The 19289-nt window shown below is 44.2% G+C and overlaps 1 protein-coding gene across 1 annotated transcript; it reads left to right on the top strand.

The window, feature by feature from the left end:
- The first annotated feature begins 11237 nt into the window (after positions 1-11237).
- Positions 11238-16033, top strand: LOC114682522 (major urinary protein 4-like). Its single transcript, XM_037202616.1, has 7 exons — positions 11238-11563; positions 11914-12045; positions 13079-13152; positions 13845-13955; positions 14311-14412; positions 14581-14626; positions 15773-16033. The coding sequence occupies exons 1-6, from the start codon at positions 11451-11453 to the stop codon at positions 14616-14618; spliced, it is 570 nt and encodes a 189-aa protein (XP_037058511.1). The 5' UTR covers positions 11238-11450; the 3' UTR covers positions 14619-14626; positions 15773-16033.
- The last annotated feature ends 3256 nt before the right edge of the window (positions 16034-19289 follow it).

Genomic DNA, 19289 nt, shown 5'->3' on the forward strand with positions numbered 1-19289 from the left:
AATTTGTGAGCGTTACGTCCATTGAATAAGACTATCCTTTTTAACTTACGTGGAGTGGCGCAAAAATTTTCTCCCAATAACCAAGGACTTTTAGCCCAAGGTGTGGTGGAAGATGGCCTCTGAAGGCCCATTCCTCGGTATGGACATCCTCGCCCAGCCTTGATGCAGTGGAGAAGGCGCTAGAGGCCTTTCTTGGTCAGACTTGGTAATGTCCAGACTTTGTGTGACTATCAAGGGAAGTCTTACCCATATTATATATAGAGATAGAGAGAGAAGAGATAAGGTGCAGGGTGGGAGAAGGGGAGGAGGGCCAGAATGGGGCTGGTATGTAAAGAGGGCGAATGAAATAAAAAAGTTATAGGTAGAAAGAAAAAAAGAAAGAAGAAAGAACACTGAAAAAAGAAGAAGAAGAAAAAGAAAGAGAGAAGGTGAACAGTGTGTTGCATATTGCGGCTTCCGTCCATTGACCACTTAAAACTTTAGGTCAGAAATGTCTGCTCAGACTCTGTATTAAGAGCGTGCTACACTTAAAACTGGTCAAGCACGCCCACCCTGGAAAGGCTGAAGATGCCAAGAGTAAGCTAGAATATTGTAACAGCTCGAAGGGCCTATCTAGTAAGTAACAGAAACTGTCGCACCACAGACCTTATATGTGTGTGATTTAGGGTTTTTTTACTGATTCTTGAGAATTTCTACACATAACATGGCGAATGTATGTTGAATCCACACTCACTCCTGACTGTCTGCCCAAGTTTTACACGCCAAGTCCTCATCTCCCCCCAACTTTAGTGTCCTCTTTTTTTTTTTTTAAGATTTTTGGCATTTTTAATTATGTACATGTGTGTGTACTGTGGTTGGGCATGTGGCACTCCGAGGGGAGTCCCCAGAGGTGTGGGATGCTCTTCAGCGAGCTCGCGCACTCCACAGAGTCCGTGAACGCCACCACTCGCCCTACCGCTGTGCAGCGCACAACCACTCACTGTGTGTGACGAGCGGCAAGAGCAGGTCGGAGCGGAGACTGAGCCGGGTGTATCATCGACCACCTCCTACTTTTTGTAACGGAGAACGGAGGTACTTATGTTGTTCTTATTCTGGCGATGATACATGCCATGGGGGCTCGGTGGATATAGTCGGGATTGTATGTGTCGGCTCTCTCTGTTACACACTTAACGCTTGGGCTTGATATCAGCGATTCGTTCACATCGATGCGAGTACGTGCTGTTGAGGTTCGATCTGGAGTGTGCGCTGTTAATTCGGTTCATTGGGTTGATTAGGGTGGACGTACCGGAACGCGTCGGTCTAGAGCATTCATTCTGCGCTGCTGCGATGAAGACGGTGTCGCTGTGTCAGTGTGAATCGCATGCGGCGCTCCGGAGATCACTCTTTGATACGGCAGCGTATCTTCGTGTATGGAGTTCGAGACCGATTCTAGACTTGCAGCATCATGCAGAAACGGAGAGTGGGTATGGGCTCCGGAGAGATCGCGCGTATTATTACGGGGGGATCAACTAGTGTCACCAATCTCTTAATGAACTTAAAATTTAATCATATGTTAGTGGTAAGTCTTATTCTCTGTCGTGGGCCTTGGCCAGCCTCTCAAAAATAACACATGGAGACTTCTTAAGTTAGATTTAGGAAAAGATCAGCCGAGAGCTTTACGGATTTTTTTTTTTTTTTAGCTCTTATAATTAAAATTAAACCATAACTTTTTACTATCAATGTTCTTTTAACATGGCTCAAGTTAACGTTACTTTGTGATGCCCATGTTGTTTGTTCTCATTCAGCTGGTGACTCAAGCACTTCTTCCCAGCATTCTCTGTGCTGGAATCCTGCTAGCTTATTTGGCCATTTCAACTTTTTAGCGAAATCAATCAGAGTGACAATTTCACAGTGTAAAAAAAAAAAAGAGAGAGATTAATTTCCATAATGCCAATATCTTTTAATCTACTTTTTTTTTTTAACGGGTTGCTGGGTTACTCTCCGCTGGTACTGCCCATAACTGCATCCTCTCCGCTCTGGCTGTTGACTCTTGCCTTTCTTCTTTCCCAGTAGCTCTCTCTGTCACGAGCAGTCTTCTGCTAGTAGGCTCCCACCTAAGCTACGCCTTTTAGCTTTTTATTAACCAATAACAGTAATACATCTTGCTACAGAGATGTAAAGGAATACTCGCACAACATTTCTCCAATTTTATTTGTTAAAAATAAAAAGGAAAGGGTTTTAATGTCTAACCGATAAAAATATTTAAAAATGAGTAATGATTCATCAGGTAAGATACTTAAAGTCCCTATGGAGAAGGGAACTCAGACCTAGTCTAAAATAAAACTTCAGTAGAAGAGTAGACTTCAAGGATCGGAGTAGTACGCTTCACTTGTGGCAAATGGTGGAGTTAGCATCATGACACCCTGGTTTTAAACCCTAGTCACAACAATAAAGGAAATGTAAACTCAAAGATTAAAAGTATAGTAACCAAGAGCTTTTGTTGTAAGCTTGAAACATTGTAAATGAAAGATGAGATTAATATTTAAAAGTATATTAAAATTGGATCCTCCTGGAATGGAGTTGCAGATGGTTGTGAGCCAAGCCATGTGGGTGCTGGCAATGTAATCAGGTCCCTCTGGGAAGAACATCCTGTTGCTCTAACTGCTGGCCATCTGTCAAAACCCAATTTGTCTGATGTATAAAATATTCATGAATTTATTTATGTGTAATAAGTGTTTTTTGGCTGCATGTATGTCTGTTCACCTCCTGCATGACAGATGCCTGAAGGAGGTACCAGGAGAGGGGGGTCAGTATCTTCTGAACTGTAGTTAGTGTTGTGAGGGCCTCACAAACTCAGATCCTGTGCGAGGATATCGTGAAGATGCTGCTTAACTCTGACCATCTCTTCAGCCTCAGTTTGCTCTATATTTAAGATAGGATTATAATGGAGTAGCAGGTTTGTGCTCTATGTCTCCAGCGCTAACTAAGCTGCAAACTTAGAACGATATCATGAATGTGTATAATATGCTACAACACAAGGGCAAACGCATGCAGAGAACTCGGAGTCGGGCCAGTAGGAGGGAAACCGCTGGCGCCTTGCTGCAGCTTGGCCTCGCCAGGTACTAGCAAATGGCCCCTAAGAATAAAAATCAACCTCCTTTTGCCAATTTCGTTGAGTGTCCTCATAAGGAGTCCAGATGGCTACTGGGAAGGTTCTTGACTCGGTCAGTTGTGGATGAGCCCTAGCATGATGCTAATCCCATTTTGTGATTTGCATGAGGTCACCGTCAGGTGCGCTGTGGCTGGTTTTATAGTCTCCAGGGCGTCTAAACAAGTTGGCCTTCTTCAGAGTTCCTTCCTTGGTTTTGTCAGTAATTTGACCATCGCCTCCACGTTTTGTAATACTTCTAAGTTAATGTTATTTGCTTATTGGATGGAAAAACTCGCATGCAATTGAGCTGAGCACCACAGTTATTTAACACTGAAACGTCACATCCAATTTGGGACTGTCTCTGCACAATAAAACTTATTTATTGTAAACGCAATAAATAGATAATGTGACATTCGATTTTTTAAATAGTATATTTGAAAATTTAGATTAAAGAAATATATTATCCTTTCAGGTAAATGCCTTCCTCTGTAAGCCATTCAAAACTATTAAACTTCTTTTGCAGAATAATAATCAAAGTGGTAACATGCAAGAACTGAAAGACAATTCTTCTTTCGAAGATCAGATTCTCCAACTCACAAGATGTTTTATAAGATGAATTATGAAGGACAAAGCCAGGGATAGCAAATACCATCCACATAGGAAGCAGGATAAAGTAAGGCCAATTTTTAGCATTTCTTTTGAACTGGTTTTTAATTGTATTAAGCGTGTTATTTTAGTGGTAGTGTGTGTGTGTCGCTGTGTAGTGTGTCGTAGTCGTGTGGTGTGTGATCGCACCCGTGTCACGCAAGTATCGTGCATGAGTGCAACAGAGGCCCCAGGGGGGAACACACACGGAGTTCGATGTTTGTAAGCAGAGGGAGAGAGGTTCTTAGTTAGTCGGTTTGTGAAGCAGCAATGAATGTGGGGGCGACGGAGAACTTGTCGCAGAGTGTCACCTCTCGTGGATCACTCACTAAGTGACACTTGAGTCAAACTCTGCAGCCTATTCAGGACGATGAGGTCTTCAACCTTCTTTGTCTCGAGGAACTTCTGAGTCATCACAACCAGTGTTACTAGGGGGGTTACACATTGCAGGCGTGTAGTGAGTTCATACTCTAGGGTCTTGCCTAGGAGAACGCAATCTCTGGACCTCCTCTAGAGCACTTGAGAGTTTTTGAGACACTTGTAGTGTCCTCTTAAGCACTTCAGAGAGTCCATACTAGGCTTTGATGATGGGTTTTAACCTTCATGGTCTGTAAACGATATATTTGTCTCAATTAAATTTCCTGTGTAAATGCTTCAAAAACCACTAATATGATGACATTCAGTAAAGGAATCATAATGGTTAACGTTACTTAATCACTAATTTTCAGTGAACTGCATGAGACAGTGCAAGCGTCAATTCCCATCTTGTGATCATATAAAACGACATGGACTAGGTTATATATGAGTCATCTGCAATCACCATTCCAAAGGGGAAGTACTCTCAGAGAATTAATCTCATTACGATGGCTATTTCTACATTCTGCAAATAGGCGCAAGGATCACAGTAGAAAAGGATGAAGGAATTAGAAATGGAGAAGAATAGGAGCTCACACAGAAGGCTACAGACCTATTATGTCTACATCTCTAAAAAGTCTCTCTGTTAACGCCAGGACCTGTCCTTCACTATTTGCAGCATTCTCATGAAATACACTCCGAAACTCTCGCGATCACGTTACCACACCGATCTATTATATCTCAAGCACGCAGCCCAGTCTATAATAAGAGAATTACTTCTTGAGCTAGAACCACACCTTTCACACGAGCAGAATTTGGTATAGTCATAACGGGATTATACAGACAGTCATGGTTCTGCTGAAGAAAAATCACACATGGCCGAATAGGCTTATTTATTCTGTTTTCTCAGTGTAGAGATGTTGTCATGGAGTGGAAGTTTTGTATCTGTTCTGACCCTTCATTAATAACTGGCACTGGTTACTTTTTCATTTTGTTGTCGTTTGCTGGCACGCTGCTGTCACTCAAGAGTCAGAGTTGCCTATTGACAGAAAGAGGGAAATCGCTGCAATCAGAAATGCCTCTATAATAACTCGGCCTACACTGTCCAGCTTGGTCGAGGGCTCGTGGTCGATACCTTTGAAGGAATGATTGACTTTTCAGGAAGCGCCCAGCCAACACTATCGCGCGACACAAAGCCACCTCGGGCAGAGCGGTCACCAGATATAAGGAAGAAGGCAGAGTCTCACAGTCTACGTATGTGTGTATGTCATATAGAGCGTAGGAAAGAGAGAGCAGACCTTGCTCCTACTGTGGGATCTCTGCTTTCTCATGTAATCCGTGGGCCTTTATACGCAATGGTGTCCTGGTGCAATTGATCTTTCCTGCCCCGACTTCCCTCATGAATGTGACTACAACATTTTTCCTCCCCAAACTGCCTAGTGGTCACGGTGGTTCTCTTATCATGTAGAGAACAACCAATAACTATATAATTTTAATCGTACAAAATGATAAGACTACAGTGCACACAATGTACATATGATTCTTGGAGGCTCCCTCACAACGTTCACCAATAATGCGCCCACACAGACATGGAGTTTCTCTTCTAAAAGTCTCTCATTTCCAGCCATGTTGGGAGGAGGCTAACCTAAAAGAGTCTTGCTTTAGCATTGTTGCGCTATGAATCCTATACTAAGCTGCATCATCGCACCCGTTTTTGACCCTATGAGTCATGATCTCCTTATCATGGAGGGTGAGTGTCTCAACCTTCCACTTATGCGTATCCCTTGCACTTTGGTACAGCATTTTCCTCATGAGTCCGAGTTGGTGAGTTGGACAACCATTCCGCAGAATTAAATGTTGAGTGTGATCTAACGTGTCATAATCTTGATCCCGCATATTGTCATAACTAGGTGGGTTTTAACTGTAGTGACAGTCAAATATCTGATGTGGCAGGTATTCTAAATAAGCAACCAAAATCTCCTGCGTGGGGGCTCTCAGTGCTACGCGCCACACGCGCGAGAGACTCTGTTAGTCACCTCTCCTCTTATAACCTTGTCGACCTCTCAAAGCCATGGGCCATGTCGCTTTGTTCTTTCTCTTTTATCCTCGTGACTAAAAGTCAGATAGCACAGCTTTCTACTAGAGAAGCACACCTCTAGTCGCACCATAGCAGAGCTCTCTGCTGACACCCTATCAACAACTTTCAGTTGCACTTTACTTGTGTTTATATGAATAATCCTATCGAGTTCTCATGAATCCCACAGTGCTCCTGATTTAGAGTGTCGATATTCTAGTAGAGTAAAGTTGATGTGTATGTAGGATGTGTGTGTAGGCGGGACTTCTAACATAAAGAGCCTCAGCATGCTATGATACAAGGAAATGACTTCACCGGAACATAGAGCTTGGACGGCAGAGGGGCAATTCGTCTTGAAGACCATATAACGAAAGGCATACCAGCCTACTCAATTAGCCAAACAATGAGAACCGACTACATCCGCGATATAAAAACTCAGATGTTCAACTCCACTCTGATATCTCAGAGTAACAGCTTCCCAGAAATGAAAAGTTTAAAATTTCCAACCCAACATCATATTTTTATTATTTATTTGTATGGAAACTTGTGCTACTGATCTACTATGGCTTCTTCAGACCATTCTCCAATTTTCACTCAGGTCCACCCTCCCCCAATCACACCCCACCCCAAAACAGCTCCAATTGGTTGCCCATATACTCCTGGAGCCATGGTCAAACCCACAGTGGCTGGCCCCTTAAAGAGAAGTGAGTCCTTCCGGCCACACCCACCCACAAGCCATCGACTGGGCAAGAGCTGCACCTCAGCATCTCTTATTACTGTTTTGAGGGCTCTTGTCAGTATTTCCTTCTGAACTGTTTGCTCTCTTTGTTGAGGGGGTTGTTGTCACAAGATAAGCCGTCAACGCTCTGTTCTCAGTGAAGAGTCTGCAGTAGTGGGACAGCAAAGGCGCTTCCTTGGCATGGTAGCCGGCAGCGGCACAGAACTACAGATGGTCAACATGGCCCTCCAGTGGCCGCACGAGGCCACGGACATCACAAAGCACTGCGTGGCATTACGGATCATGGACACCAACATGGCCTCCAGCAGCAGCATGGACCACAGAAGTATTCTGAAGAGAATAATACCAGAAAACAAACCATTCTTCACCCAAGTTTATCCTTGTTGCTATTCAAGAGGCAGTGTGTCCCAGGAGTCAAGAGAACCTCCGCTCGGCTTCCCGTTTGCTGGGTTAACACTACTTGCGGAACACTGCCTTGGGGGCGAGTGGATAGGACAGCCCTCAACGCTCCGTCCCATTGGGAGCCACCCAGACTACTCCACTGAGTGTATCTCTTTGGTTGAGCAGGTAAGCCTTTGTGGTTGTGCTGTAGCCATAACAGTCAAAGGACATAGCTTACCCAGTACTTTGCCTCAGAACTCTCTCCTGTGAGGTGCTGGTCTCTTCATGGGTCCATGCATCCCCCCCACCCCCCTTCCTTCAAGTGTTTTCCAGTGGTTGGGACTGTGACTACGATCAAGGACAACAGCTCAAGTCCCATGATTTATGAGATAACTTTGAGTGGGACCTAGTGTCATCTTCATCTTTCATACAAAAACAGATTGCTCCAACGGCAGCTCAGGTTGTTTTATGCACTATCTGTAGTCACCTTTCTGGCTTCTAGAGGCGACGCCAAATGTACGGAACATATATTCCTGCCTCTGGGTATCGCTGAATCCAAAAAAACGTGTGTTCCTTGCTACACTTCTTTGAGAGCACTGAGAGAACAACCTTGAGAACAAAGTACTAATGGACTTGAGTTGATGCTTTTGCACATTCTTCTGAGAGAAATGAGCTAAGTCAATTTTCACCCTGATATGTCAAAGTTAAATAAGATGAACATATGGTTTGAGAGTGAGACTGGGGTCAAGGTCATTTAAACCTTATTTACTTTTATTAAGTTAGTTTCCAGAAATTCCAGTAGGGTAAAAAAAACGGGCTGGTATGGCTGGTTATGCTATCTGACTCCTCTTGATTGTTGGTGTCTCACCTCTCAACTCCTCCGCAATCCATTATCTGGTATTTTTGAGAACAGGCTGGAGCAGAGGGTCATCATGTCACGAGGCCATGTAATGTCTCAATCATAAGAGGAACCAGCTTCTGTGAGCGCTGACACTTGGGATAGAAGTGGCACACAGATGGGTAGTACTTACTTAGAGTATGCAAGGGTTCCAGGAAGCGTTCAGATCAGAAGCGTTGCGCCGCGCAGGACCTACGAATTTATAACACGTATGGTCCATCTCCTGGGCAGAACCATTTTGTTATACCCAATATGGCCGAGGGTGAGTTCATGGATGTAATGGAGAGACCAGGGTTAGTATCTTCTGAGGACCTTGTGCTGAGCCAGGACCCACCAGCCGCCTACGCCTGAAAAACAGTCCACCTTCCATAGGTTTATTTTGTGGACTAGAAGCCGCTGGATCGTAAGGGAAGCAAACAGGGTGAGGAAAAGGGTAGAGAGATGACCTTGCTGACCTCTCTCAGGAGGCCTTTTCCCATCTAATACTAGCCTAAGGGGCACCAAGGTCGCCTGTGTGCTACTAACACAACACCACTAGTAGGCACACACCCCATGCCTACAACTCTCTGCTGCTTCTTCTGAATGTAATGTGCACACACACCATGTGCACAACACCCGCGAGATGTGCACACACAACCTCGCATATTGTGCACAACACACTCCATGTGCACACACAGCAGCTCGTCCATTGTCTAGTGCATTCACAGACCATTGTACAACACAGGAAACCACATCGTGCACAGACAGCCTTCGCCTCTCAGTGCTTGATGAACATGTGATTTTTCGTTTGTTTCGACCCATGTGCACACACACGACACGTGCATACACACTCCATGATGCAACCACAACCCAGTGCACACACACCATAAACAACAAACAAGAAAGAGAGGAGAAAGAGAAAACACTCACTTCCCAGAGAAGCTCATGAGATAAGCTCGCTTATAGACATGCTGAGCTCAAGTTTATATTCATCAAATAATAATGAATACCATCCAATCTATGGTAGACCAGGAGAGGACTGTAGTCACCCTTTCAATTTTAACCATTCTTTGACTGCAACCCTCCATATGGAAGACTGACTCACAGTTTCACGTATGGAAGAATTCCATGTGCAGTGACTTTTCCAACGTCCAGCTTAGCCAGAAGGTAGATGGCACAATCTAGAACCGGTCTGAACAGCACTGACAGTTCCAATTTAATCTTCCTCTTATATAAATCATTGTTACCCCTCGCCTTCATGTTAAAAAACACCCTGACCTGATGTAGTGGAGTTAGTAAGGACAGAGGCCTCAATTGTGGTTCAGACAGTCTTGGGTTTTATAACACGCATGAAAGTGATAAACACGACTGACTCGTTGTCTTAGATCAAAACGATTCTGTAACCATATGTGAACTTAGATCTCTACGTGAGTCTTAATCCACCACTATGCGTACAAATGTGAATATAAAAGGACATAACCATTAGTAGGGAGCCGTGTTGCATTAAGGTTGAAAAGTAAGACAAATGAATCTTACAGTACCATGCTTCTTTTCTTGAGTTTATTATGTTACCACCTTGCACCACTCTCAGAAACCAACTTAGTATTTAATGTCATTATTGGGAATGCAAGGGTAAATAGGACATGTGAATTAATTAGATGTGACTGGAGAGTGTACAACTGTGACATTTTCATGTTGAATAGTGTGAACTTATTTTTTATTTTAAATGATATTTTCAAACTGAAAAAAGTGTGGATGTTCTGCCAATCGCATAATCTTTGGGGTCTTTTTACAGGCAATGAGAATCTTGGGGCATAATTCTGGGGGGCTTTGGATCTTATCGCAAACATGAAATTTGAAAATACTGTTTTTCCTTTATTGATGAGATTATAAATGTCCAGTCTGTTGAAGTCCAAAGGTGAGGTAAAGAACAAGCTGATGCCACTTGGATATTAACTTTAGCAGTTTTGATTCTGGTGTTATTGGCTCTCTGAAGAAACCATTGGCGAACTTGGGGTCAGTGGGGGCAGGCTGTGCAAGCTGTACCTTTGCGGGGAGGGCACCCTCTTCTTAACATTAATCGTTTAAATTTTTAAAAAAATAATTTATTAATTAGCCGGGAGGTGGTAGCAACGCCTTTAAATCCCAGCAACTTGGGAGGCAGAGACAGGTGAATCTCTGTGCCAAGTTTTGAGGCCAGCCTTGCAGCTACAAGAGTGAGTTCTAGAAAGGACAAAGCACACAGAGAAACACGCCCTGTCTCCATAAAATATATCTCTATATCATCTAATAATGTTAGGCTGATATTTATAACGACATACCAGTGTGTAAGATTGAGTATTGAACTGTGCCTCCACAGCAGGCAAGAAGGACTCCTGGTTTCGGTCCTCAGCATACAAGATAGATAAAAAATTTATATACTACAAATGAAATGCAAAGTCTTGCTCATAATATTTTTCACAATGGTGATTGTGTGTCTTTAAATCATGACCCTTAAAAATGTATCACATGTGAATTGCATGAGATTCCCACATGGAGGCAAAAAGCTGCGGTATGTGTGTATCTTCCCCAGTAACAAAGTTCACAGCAGGTTTTAGGTGACGAATGCAATTTTGGCTCGGGAGCGGGAACCTGAAAGCTCTGTCTCCGAAAGTGACACAGACACACCAGTTTCAAAGGGACTACCTTATCTTCTGACCTCGACTGCACCAGGCAGGCATTAGCACACAGACACACATGCAAAACAAACACTCATGAGTGTAAGATTAAAAAAATATTTTCAGAAAAATGATTAATACATCTACTTCCATACTCCACTCGAGTCTCAGAGCAAAAATTCTCTACACACTTGACCTTCCAGTTCAGCTCCATCCCCGCCCCCCCCCCAACACCCAGAATTGGCTTCCTGATTCCACGCCAGATCCAAAGTTCCATCGGGCAGGTTCCATTGGCAGCTCTCTAGAGCATCCACTGTTTTTCTGAGAATTTGTTTTGAGAAACGTAAGGTTACTAAATCAATCAATAGGAGATCAGACTACCAAGTCTGAGAAGGGCAGGAGCAATCCATGGCCTCACATCAGTAATTGAGAAAACACTACAGAGGGTGAGGGAAGGTGGAGAAGATCCAAAAAAAGAAACAAAAACAGAAATCCACTGAACTCAGAAAGTATATAATGCGTTGGGGAGCGGAGGGCAGTCCCACTGGGAAAGACTCAGTCCTGACGAAGAGACCATTCTGTTCCCTACCGAAATGAAGCTGCTGTTGATGCTGCTGCTGCTGGCTTTGGAGCTGACTCTAGTCTGTGTCCACGCAGAAGGAGAAACTAGTGCCATGGGAAAGAACTTTAATCCAAAAAAGGTAGACTCGTGGGGAACAGTCACTTCTGACTCCGGGGGTGCTTCGGGGAACTCTGAAGTCAAGTGGGTCCTTGGAGGGGAGGGGTGCAAATCCTCAATCTATTAGACAAATGACTGCTTCAGACCCTGAAGTGAGACCACTTGTATGCTATCCATATCTAACAATGCCTGGGGTCCTTCACGCCCACAGAGAGACAGAGACAGAGACAGGAGGTTAAGTATTATGCCGACTGATGTGAGATCTAATCCTGTGGCTGCTCATGCCCTGGCCCATAGGCCACGGTTAGAGTAGAAACATGTCCATGTGCTGTCCCTGCCCTTCCTGCCTTAACGACCTGCTTATCTATTACAGATTGAGGGAAATGGTATTCCGTTGGCCTGGCCTCTGACAAAAGAGAAATGATAGAAGAAGATGGCAGCATGAGAGTTTTTGTGGAGGACATCCATGTCTTTGAGAACTCTTCCTTGGCTTTTAAACTCCATACTAAGTAAGTGTGGTGTTCTTAGCTGAGAAGGGGAAATGGACGCCTGGCATGGTCTCTCTCTCTCTCTCTCTCTCTCTCTCTCTCTCTCTCTCTCTCTCTCCACACACACACACACACACACACACACACACACACACACACACACAGAAAAATGTATATATACACAGAGAAGCATATGCACCTCAACAGCATGTACATGTATACACACACACATTTGTGTATATATGTATGAGTTTAAATGCACATATATATATACCTATATATATATGCTCCTCAGAGCATGTACTTGTGTACTCACACACACAGCTATATACACAGAGTAACACACACCCCTCACAGCATGTATATGTATATATATGTACACACACACACACACACACACACACACACACACACACACACACACACACACTGAGCCTGTATCCAAAACTAGAGTCCCCCATCTGACACTAAACCAAAATTTCATAACCAGGGCTTTTTCAAAAGTCAGAGACAAAAGTTGGTGGCAGCAATAAATTCCCTGGGAGTGGGTAAGTAAAGGTCAGAGACATTTCTGAAACCATAATTAATGAGACGGTATAGCACAGCTTAAGAATAAATGATCATGAATTAAATTTTTCTTACTAGTTGTTAGCCAAAAATATCCACCCCTTCAACTCACATTTTCCTGCAGTAAAGGTGGGTAATAATAATTCTCCTCCATGGATTTGGGGGGCGCATCGGGAAACATTTGCAAAGCACTAATTTGATGCATGGTGGACATCTGGCTGATAATCTGCACAAGGGGCAGTGACGCTGGGAAGAAGTCACATTGTCACAGTGACGCGAAGTGATTGTCATTCTTTCTTTAAATGATAGGCCAGTGTGATTGCTGAAGTATCAGATGTAAGTGAAACAACACACATAAAAGTCCTTTGTTAATTTTACAAAAATATTTGAAAGTTAAATGGAATCAGAACTGGAGATAAGGGTGGATCAGAGGCTGAGAAAGCCAGCCTATCAATGTCCTTAAGCACCAGCTCACCTTGTTTTACAGAATAAACGGAGTGTGCACCGGGCTGTATTTAGTTTGTGATGAAACAGAAAAGGATGGTGAATATTTTGTTGAATGTAAGTACAGAAAGAGTCTGTATATCTATCCATAAGGAATTTAGTAAACCCTAATATCTTCATTGTGTGTGTGTGCACACGTGTGTGTGTGTGTGTGTGTGTGTGTGTGTGTGTGTGTTCTCAAGTGCTCACGCATTGTACATACTCAGGCCTTGTACATACTAGTCAGCTTCTCTACTGCTGAACCACATCCAAACCCTCCTCAGAATCTCAGCTGCTTCCTGATCATTGTTTACTTAGCTAACACAGCCAGGGCATCTAATAGCTAGCATCCCGCAACAGGCAGGTGGAACCAGATGGCTTCTCATCCCCTGCCATCTGTCTGATTCTGCCCCAGTGACTGCCACCCGTGCACATTGCATAGGACACAGTAGCAGGTATTTGACACAGCAAGCTTATGAAAGACAGAGACATGTCACTGGAAGCTGCTGAGGGAGGGAGAGAGGCCACAAAGGGGATAGCAGAGGGTGAGCTGCTGCTGTGGCTAACTGTTCACTAGAGGTTGATCTATCAGTGTCCTTCTCCTAGAAGTTACTTCATGAAGTCCAAAGAGTGACAGATGGAAAGCCTCAGACATTTTCACCTATCAACATGAATTTTAATTTTTTAGATATGGGGGAGAAGAGGTAAAATGATCCCATTGTTTCCTGAGGACCAAAGATTTTCTGAGCTGTGTTTCATTTCTTCCACAGATGATGGGCACAATAAGTTTACTATGCTTGATACAGACTATGATGGTTATGTTATATTTCATCTCAGAAATGTCAACAATGGGGAGACGTTCCAGCTGATGGAGCTCTATGGTAGAGTATTTTCACACAGACACTGATCTTGGGCTGGGAAAAGGAAAAGAAAGAAACCATAGCTCTGACATGGTCTTTCCAGCCGGGCCCTGAACTGCCTCTTTCTTACCTCCTCAAGACAGACACTCACCTCTGGCATCGCTCAGGCTCAGTGGTGGAGGACTCTGAAGTCTCTCAGTGCTCCAGGAAAGATATTCTATGGATGCCAAATCCAGGACAGGTCATATCCATGCCTGTCAATCACGTTGTCAATCATTTTCTCATCCTTCTGGAGGAGCCCGGTCCCATCATTCAGCTCAGCGAATGTGGTCAATACACAAGATGCAGTCATTACTGTCACCATTATTTTCCACAGGCCGGAAACAAGACTTGAGTTCCAAAATCAAGGAAAAGTTTGCGGAGCTATGCAAGAAGCATGGCATTGTTGAGGAAAACGTACTGGACCTAACTGAGGCTGGTAAGTCAGAACTCATCTATTTTTCTCCTCCTGAATGTTATATCCTTGAAGGGCAAAACCCAAGGGATTGGCAACCAGACATGTGTCACAGCTGGAGAAACATCTGGTTTCTCTTGGGGAAATAAAGTGGACCTGGTACCTGAACATGTTCTTGTTCCCACCCTGCAGATCGCTGTCTCCAGGCCCGAGATGGAGGAAAGGCCTGAGCTTCTGGGTAGGTAATCTCCAGTGAGAGCAAAGAGTGTGTTGGCAGGGACTAGTCCCTTGCAGGAGCATTAATATTGTGCTCAAAATTACAACAAATATAATTTGATAAGGAACCTTTGAGGAGAGCTTGAAATTTAGCTTCAAATTATCTGGGTTTGTGATTTAGTCCTACCATGAGCTTCTAAGTAAGTGACCCAAGCAACTAAGCAAGAAAACAAGGACATGAGCTTTACGTAGTTGCCGTATGGTGGTGGAAAAAGGACTCAGCAATGCATTCAGTGTCACTAAGAATGTGAACATAGATGCTCGGCAGCGTCTGTGGTCTGCCTCCCTCCCATTCCTGCAAGAACGTCTTCCTACCTGGGAATGGAACTGCCTGGTCTGTACTTCTCCAGTCTGGAGAGCACACTGGGTTCCCTCACCTGTCCTCTTTCCCACTTATTCCAAGCCTTCTCTCCGATAATGTGTGGAAGTCTTTAAATGTAGCCAAGGCTTTTATCATTATTCCTCAATTTACTGAAAGTTCTTCAGAGGTTTGTAGCAAATATTTCTCTGTTCCACCAGCCAGCTCCCAAATAATGACATTGAGACTTATTAATTATGAAATCTTGGCCTATAACTTAGGCTTGTTCCTAACTAGCTCTTATAACTTAATTTAACTCATTTATATTAAATCTACATTCACATAGCATTACTTCTTCTCCATCTTGCACCTCCTGTTTCCTCTCCATGTCCTCTGGCTGGAGACTCTGCCCCTTCTTCTTCCCAGGAATCTCTCTCTCTCTGCCTGGTAGTCTCACCTAAATCTCCTGTCTTGTTACTGACCATTCATCTCTTTATTAAACCAATCACAGTGACATATCTTCACACAATGTACAAATATCCCACAACAGAGCTTCTTATGCCAAAGACAGTGGGAACAAACCTCAGATCTTTCATTACTTCCTTTTATTTTTTATATGTTGTCAATGAGGAAAAAGTCATTTATTCTATGCCTTTCATTCCTGTATTCTGGTAAGTACCATCAGTTAGAAGACATGGGAAGGTCTGTTTCTTCACCTTCTTCTCTATATGATAGAATAGCTCTGTGTCCTGAAGTCAACCCAAGCAGTGCTTAATGAGTTTCTGTGTTCTTTCTTCTTGGCTTACTCAGTGTCGAGTGGGGACCCTTCACCTGGACCTCAGCATCATCCCTCCCTGTCCACACGCCGTCCTGTGACAAGTTCTGTGATCTGATTCCCATCGCTGACACCCAGGAAAGCTTACTCCCTGCATCCCCAGAATCTTCCCTGATTACCTGGGAGGACTCATGGAGAATCAAAGGCTTTCTTTTAAATTTCTTTTTGCCACACCCACAACTCTCCATGAATGTCCTCCTCTCCCTGTTCAATAAAAGATTACCCCTGCAGTTACATATATGTCTCTGTGTCCAAGAAAATGTAGGACTGACAGTGAATGAATGAGGGACCTCCTGGATCCTGTACCCAAGGTCCTTCCTCATGTTGCAGAATCTAACCTGACTTTCAGGATTTTACCTCCTCTGCAATAATCTCAAGCCCAGTGAGTGCCGCCTGGTCTTCGGGTCTCCTGTTTCAGTGGCCTCATAAGGACCATAGGAACACAGACATGCTGCACACTTCCTCCATCCACAGAGTCTCATAAATTCCATGGGAACACAGTCTCGCTGCACACTTCCTCCATCCATAGAGTCTCATAAATTTCATAGGAACACAGACATGCTGCACACTTCCTCCATCCACAGAGTCTCATTAATTCCATGGGAACACAGTCTCGCTGCACACTTCCTCCATCCACAGAGTCTCTTTTTCAACAGAGCATGGAGAGACACATCCTTCTGGGGCTATGCCTTCTCAACATGGTTCAGGGCATAACCCATGGAAAAAAGAATGGTTTGGTCACCAGAGGCACAAAAGCTAAAGAGAAAAGGCCCCCTGCCTCCCTAGCATGCTCTGACCCCTAGATCAAGAGATTAAATAAGGTTCAAGCTCATGACTCCTGAATCAAGTTCTTGCTGTGCTTTGATAAAATATAGTAAAACACTATTGAGAAAGCCAAACAATTTCTCTGGCACCCCCCTCACTCCTCCCACACCACCACCCCCTCCCGATGGACTCTTACTATGTTTCTAGATTGGCCTGAAATTCCTGAGTCCAAGCCATTCTCCAGCCACAGGCTCCTAAGTGGCTGAAACTACATTCATTTACAGCCATGCCCAGCTTTTCATTTTTAATCTTGACATATATATAAGAGACAAAAATATCTGTCACAACCTAAGCCATCCTTGAGAATACTTAGAAAATAAATAACAGTTCTACTCCTGACTTTCTTGATGATAGGAAATGGTTTGACCATGCCACCATGAGACAAGATACAACAATCCACAGAAAGGCCTCTGGCTGTTCCCAGGTCAAGATGGCAGCCTGAGTTCACCCCAAAACTGCCCCTTCAACACGAAACACTTTGTGGAAATGAGTCATGAAACAGTAAACACAGTCAATGTCAAGGAGGAAATTGCAAACCTCAGACACAGCAATCTCTTCTAAGGGAAGAAGACGGGGAAGTGATGAGGGTTGGCAGGGTAGTCTATTCTCCATGGTCTGGGCCGACTGCCGCTAACCAAGCATACAGGATTGAGGGCAACTGTCTCAAGGGCCCAAAGGGATGTCAGATGAGGATGCACCCCTCAGAGGAACAAAGGCCGAGGCAGAGTGATTGAGGACAGCTCCCCACTCTTACCTGGACATACAACATGAAGACAACTGCCTCTGACTACAGAAGTGGGCACCACCCATGTGAAAGATCAAAGCAGCTGTTGACATCTTGGGGCTGGCCTGGCTCTTAGATTTCAACAAGCTGGCCCCATGCTCATGGCTGGCCTGCAATGTCTTATGGGACTTAAATAACCTCATAAAACATCAACATTAGGCAAGACTATTCTGAGATCGCAAAGACAAGATCATTTGCCATCTATAAACATGTCTGTTCTCTGGCTAAAATGAATGACAGCTCTTCTCTACCAATTACAGAGTAAGCTCGACACTGTCTCCACTTGCTATAAATGGGATTCATTGGGCTCTCTAATCACTGACTTGTCGCTGTTCCCCAATTGAACCTAACCTAGATCTTCCTAAGACATCCCCAAACCCTATAGCGGGTTCCTTGTTTTATTCCTCTTTGACTTGTCTGTGTTTGTGTTTGTGTTTGTGTGTGTGTGTGTGTGTGTGTGTGTGTGTGTGTGTGTGTGTGCATGTATATATGTGCATGTGTGTGTAAGCTGGACGTTGGTGTCAAGTGTCTTCCTCTATCACTTCCCCACCTTGTCTCTGAGATAGACTCTATCACTGAACAAATCCTTATGAATGTGACTAGACTGACTGGCCCACAAACTCCCAGGAACTCCTGCCTCTATTCCCTAGTGTGGGATTACAGGTGCAAACCACTACACTTGGACTCTTCCGTGTTTGCTGGGAATCCAAACTTAGGTCCTCAGACTTTCAGGGAAAGCCCTTACAGACTAAGGCAGCTCCCCCAGTCCAGGTTCTTTCTGAGATGCCCCTGACTCCGCCTAGAGCATCCTTCCCAATTTCAGTGTAGACTAGTAAACCGGACCTTAATCTACTTACAAATATGCTCCTAGCGGTCTTCAGCCAGGTGATATTAAAATGTTGAGACAAAACATAGGTCACCCCAGCCCAAATCATGAATGCAATGCTGGGTTTGGTGCTGTGCATTTAACAGGGGACAGAACCAAGAAGTCTTTAGACTCTAGTCCGAGCCATCAGAATAAGATGTCATTGCTCCAAGTCTCTTGGGAGAACAGATTTAATGGAGAAGGGAAGGCCCCAGTTTCAAACCTTTCATTATCCAGATGGGCCACTAGAAAGGGCCCAGGGCTGGGAAGGTGGCTGAGCTGGTAAAGAGTTTGCTGTGCAAGTGTGAGGACCTCACTTTGACCCCCAGGACTGACGTAAAAGAGTGGAGCTTGATGGAGCACAGTGGCACATGCTTGTGTTGGGGAGGTGGAGACACGCAGATCCGGCAGGCCCAGCCTCCAACTCAGCCTGCTGGGCTCCAGGCAAACAACCAGCTGCTCTCCAAATACAGTGGACAGCCTATGGCAGAGAGCACTCAAGGTTGACCTCTGGCCTCCACACACACGTGCACACATGCAAACCTGCACCAGCGCACACACACATACATGAACACCCACCATTATGTGTACATACACACACAAACACACACACACACACACACACACACACACACACACACGCCCCAAAAATAATCCAATATGGCTCAATGAAGATGTAATTAATTTCTCTCTGTATGTATTCATTTAGGAACCTATATTATATCTGTGTTATAGCTCTATATTATCCCCATGGGACATGTCCTTGACCATATGGTACAAGATAAGTGGAGACAGTGGGTGACCCCTGTCTTCTGTTCACGCTACTCTGACTCTGAAACCAGGAGGTTCTGCCTCATGTGTTATCCTCCATGGCCAATTCCCACTTCCTGTTTGCTCAGATTCAGAGTCATTATCTTGAGGATTAAAGAGTCACGCGTTTCGCCAAAGGCCAGGCAAGAATTTCTTTTGGTAGCACAAAATCTTCGAAAATGTAGAGGGTGTTTATTGTGTTTGCCTC

Source organism: Peromyscus leucopus, chromosome 2 (assembly GCF_004664715.2).
Source record: "Peromyscus leucopus breed LL Stock chromosome 2, UCI_PerLeu_2.1, whole genome shotgun sequence".
NCBI classification, from domain to species: Eukaryota; Metazoa; Chordata; class Mammalia; order Rodentia; family Cricetidae; genus Peromyscus; species Peromyscus leucopus.

Excerpts from the sequence above, each read along its gene's own strand:
- LOC114682522 (XM_037202616.1), top strand. The coding sequence starts at position 11,451 with ATGAAGCTGCTGTTGATGCTGCTGCTGCTGGCTTTGGAGCTGACTCTA. Across the intron at positions 13,956-14,310 it reads CCAGCTGATGGAGCTCTATG|GCCGGAAACAAGACTTGAGT; the intron begins GTAGAGTATTTT and ends TATTTTCCACAG. Across the intron at positions 14,413-14,580 it reads ACTGGACCTAACTGAGGCTG|ATCGCTGTCTCCAGGCCCGA; the intron begins GTAAGTCAGAAC and ends CCCACCCTGCAG.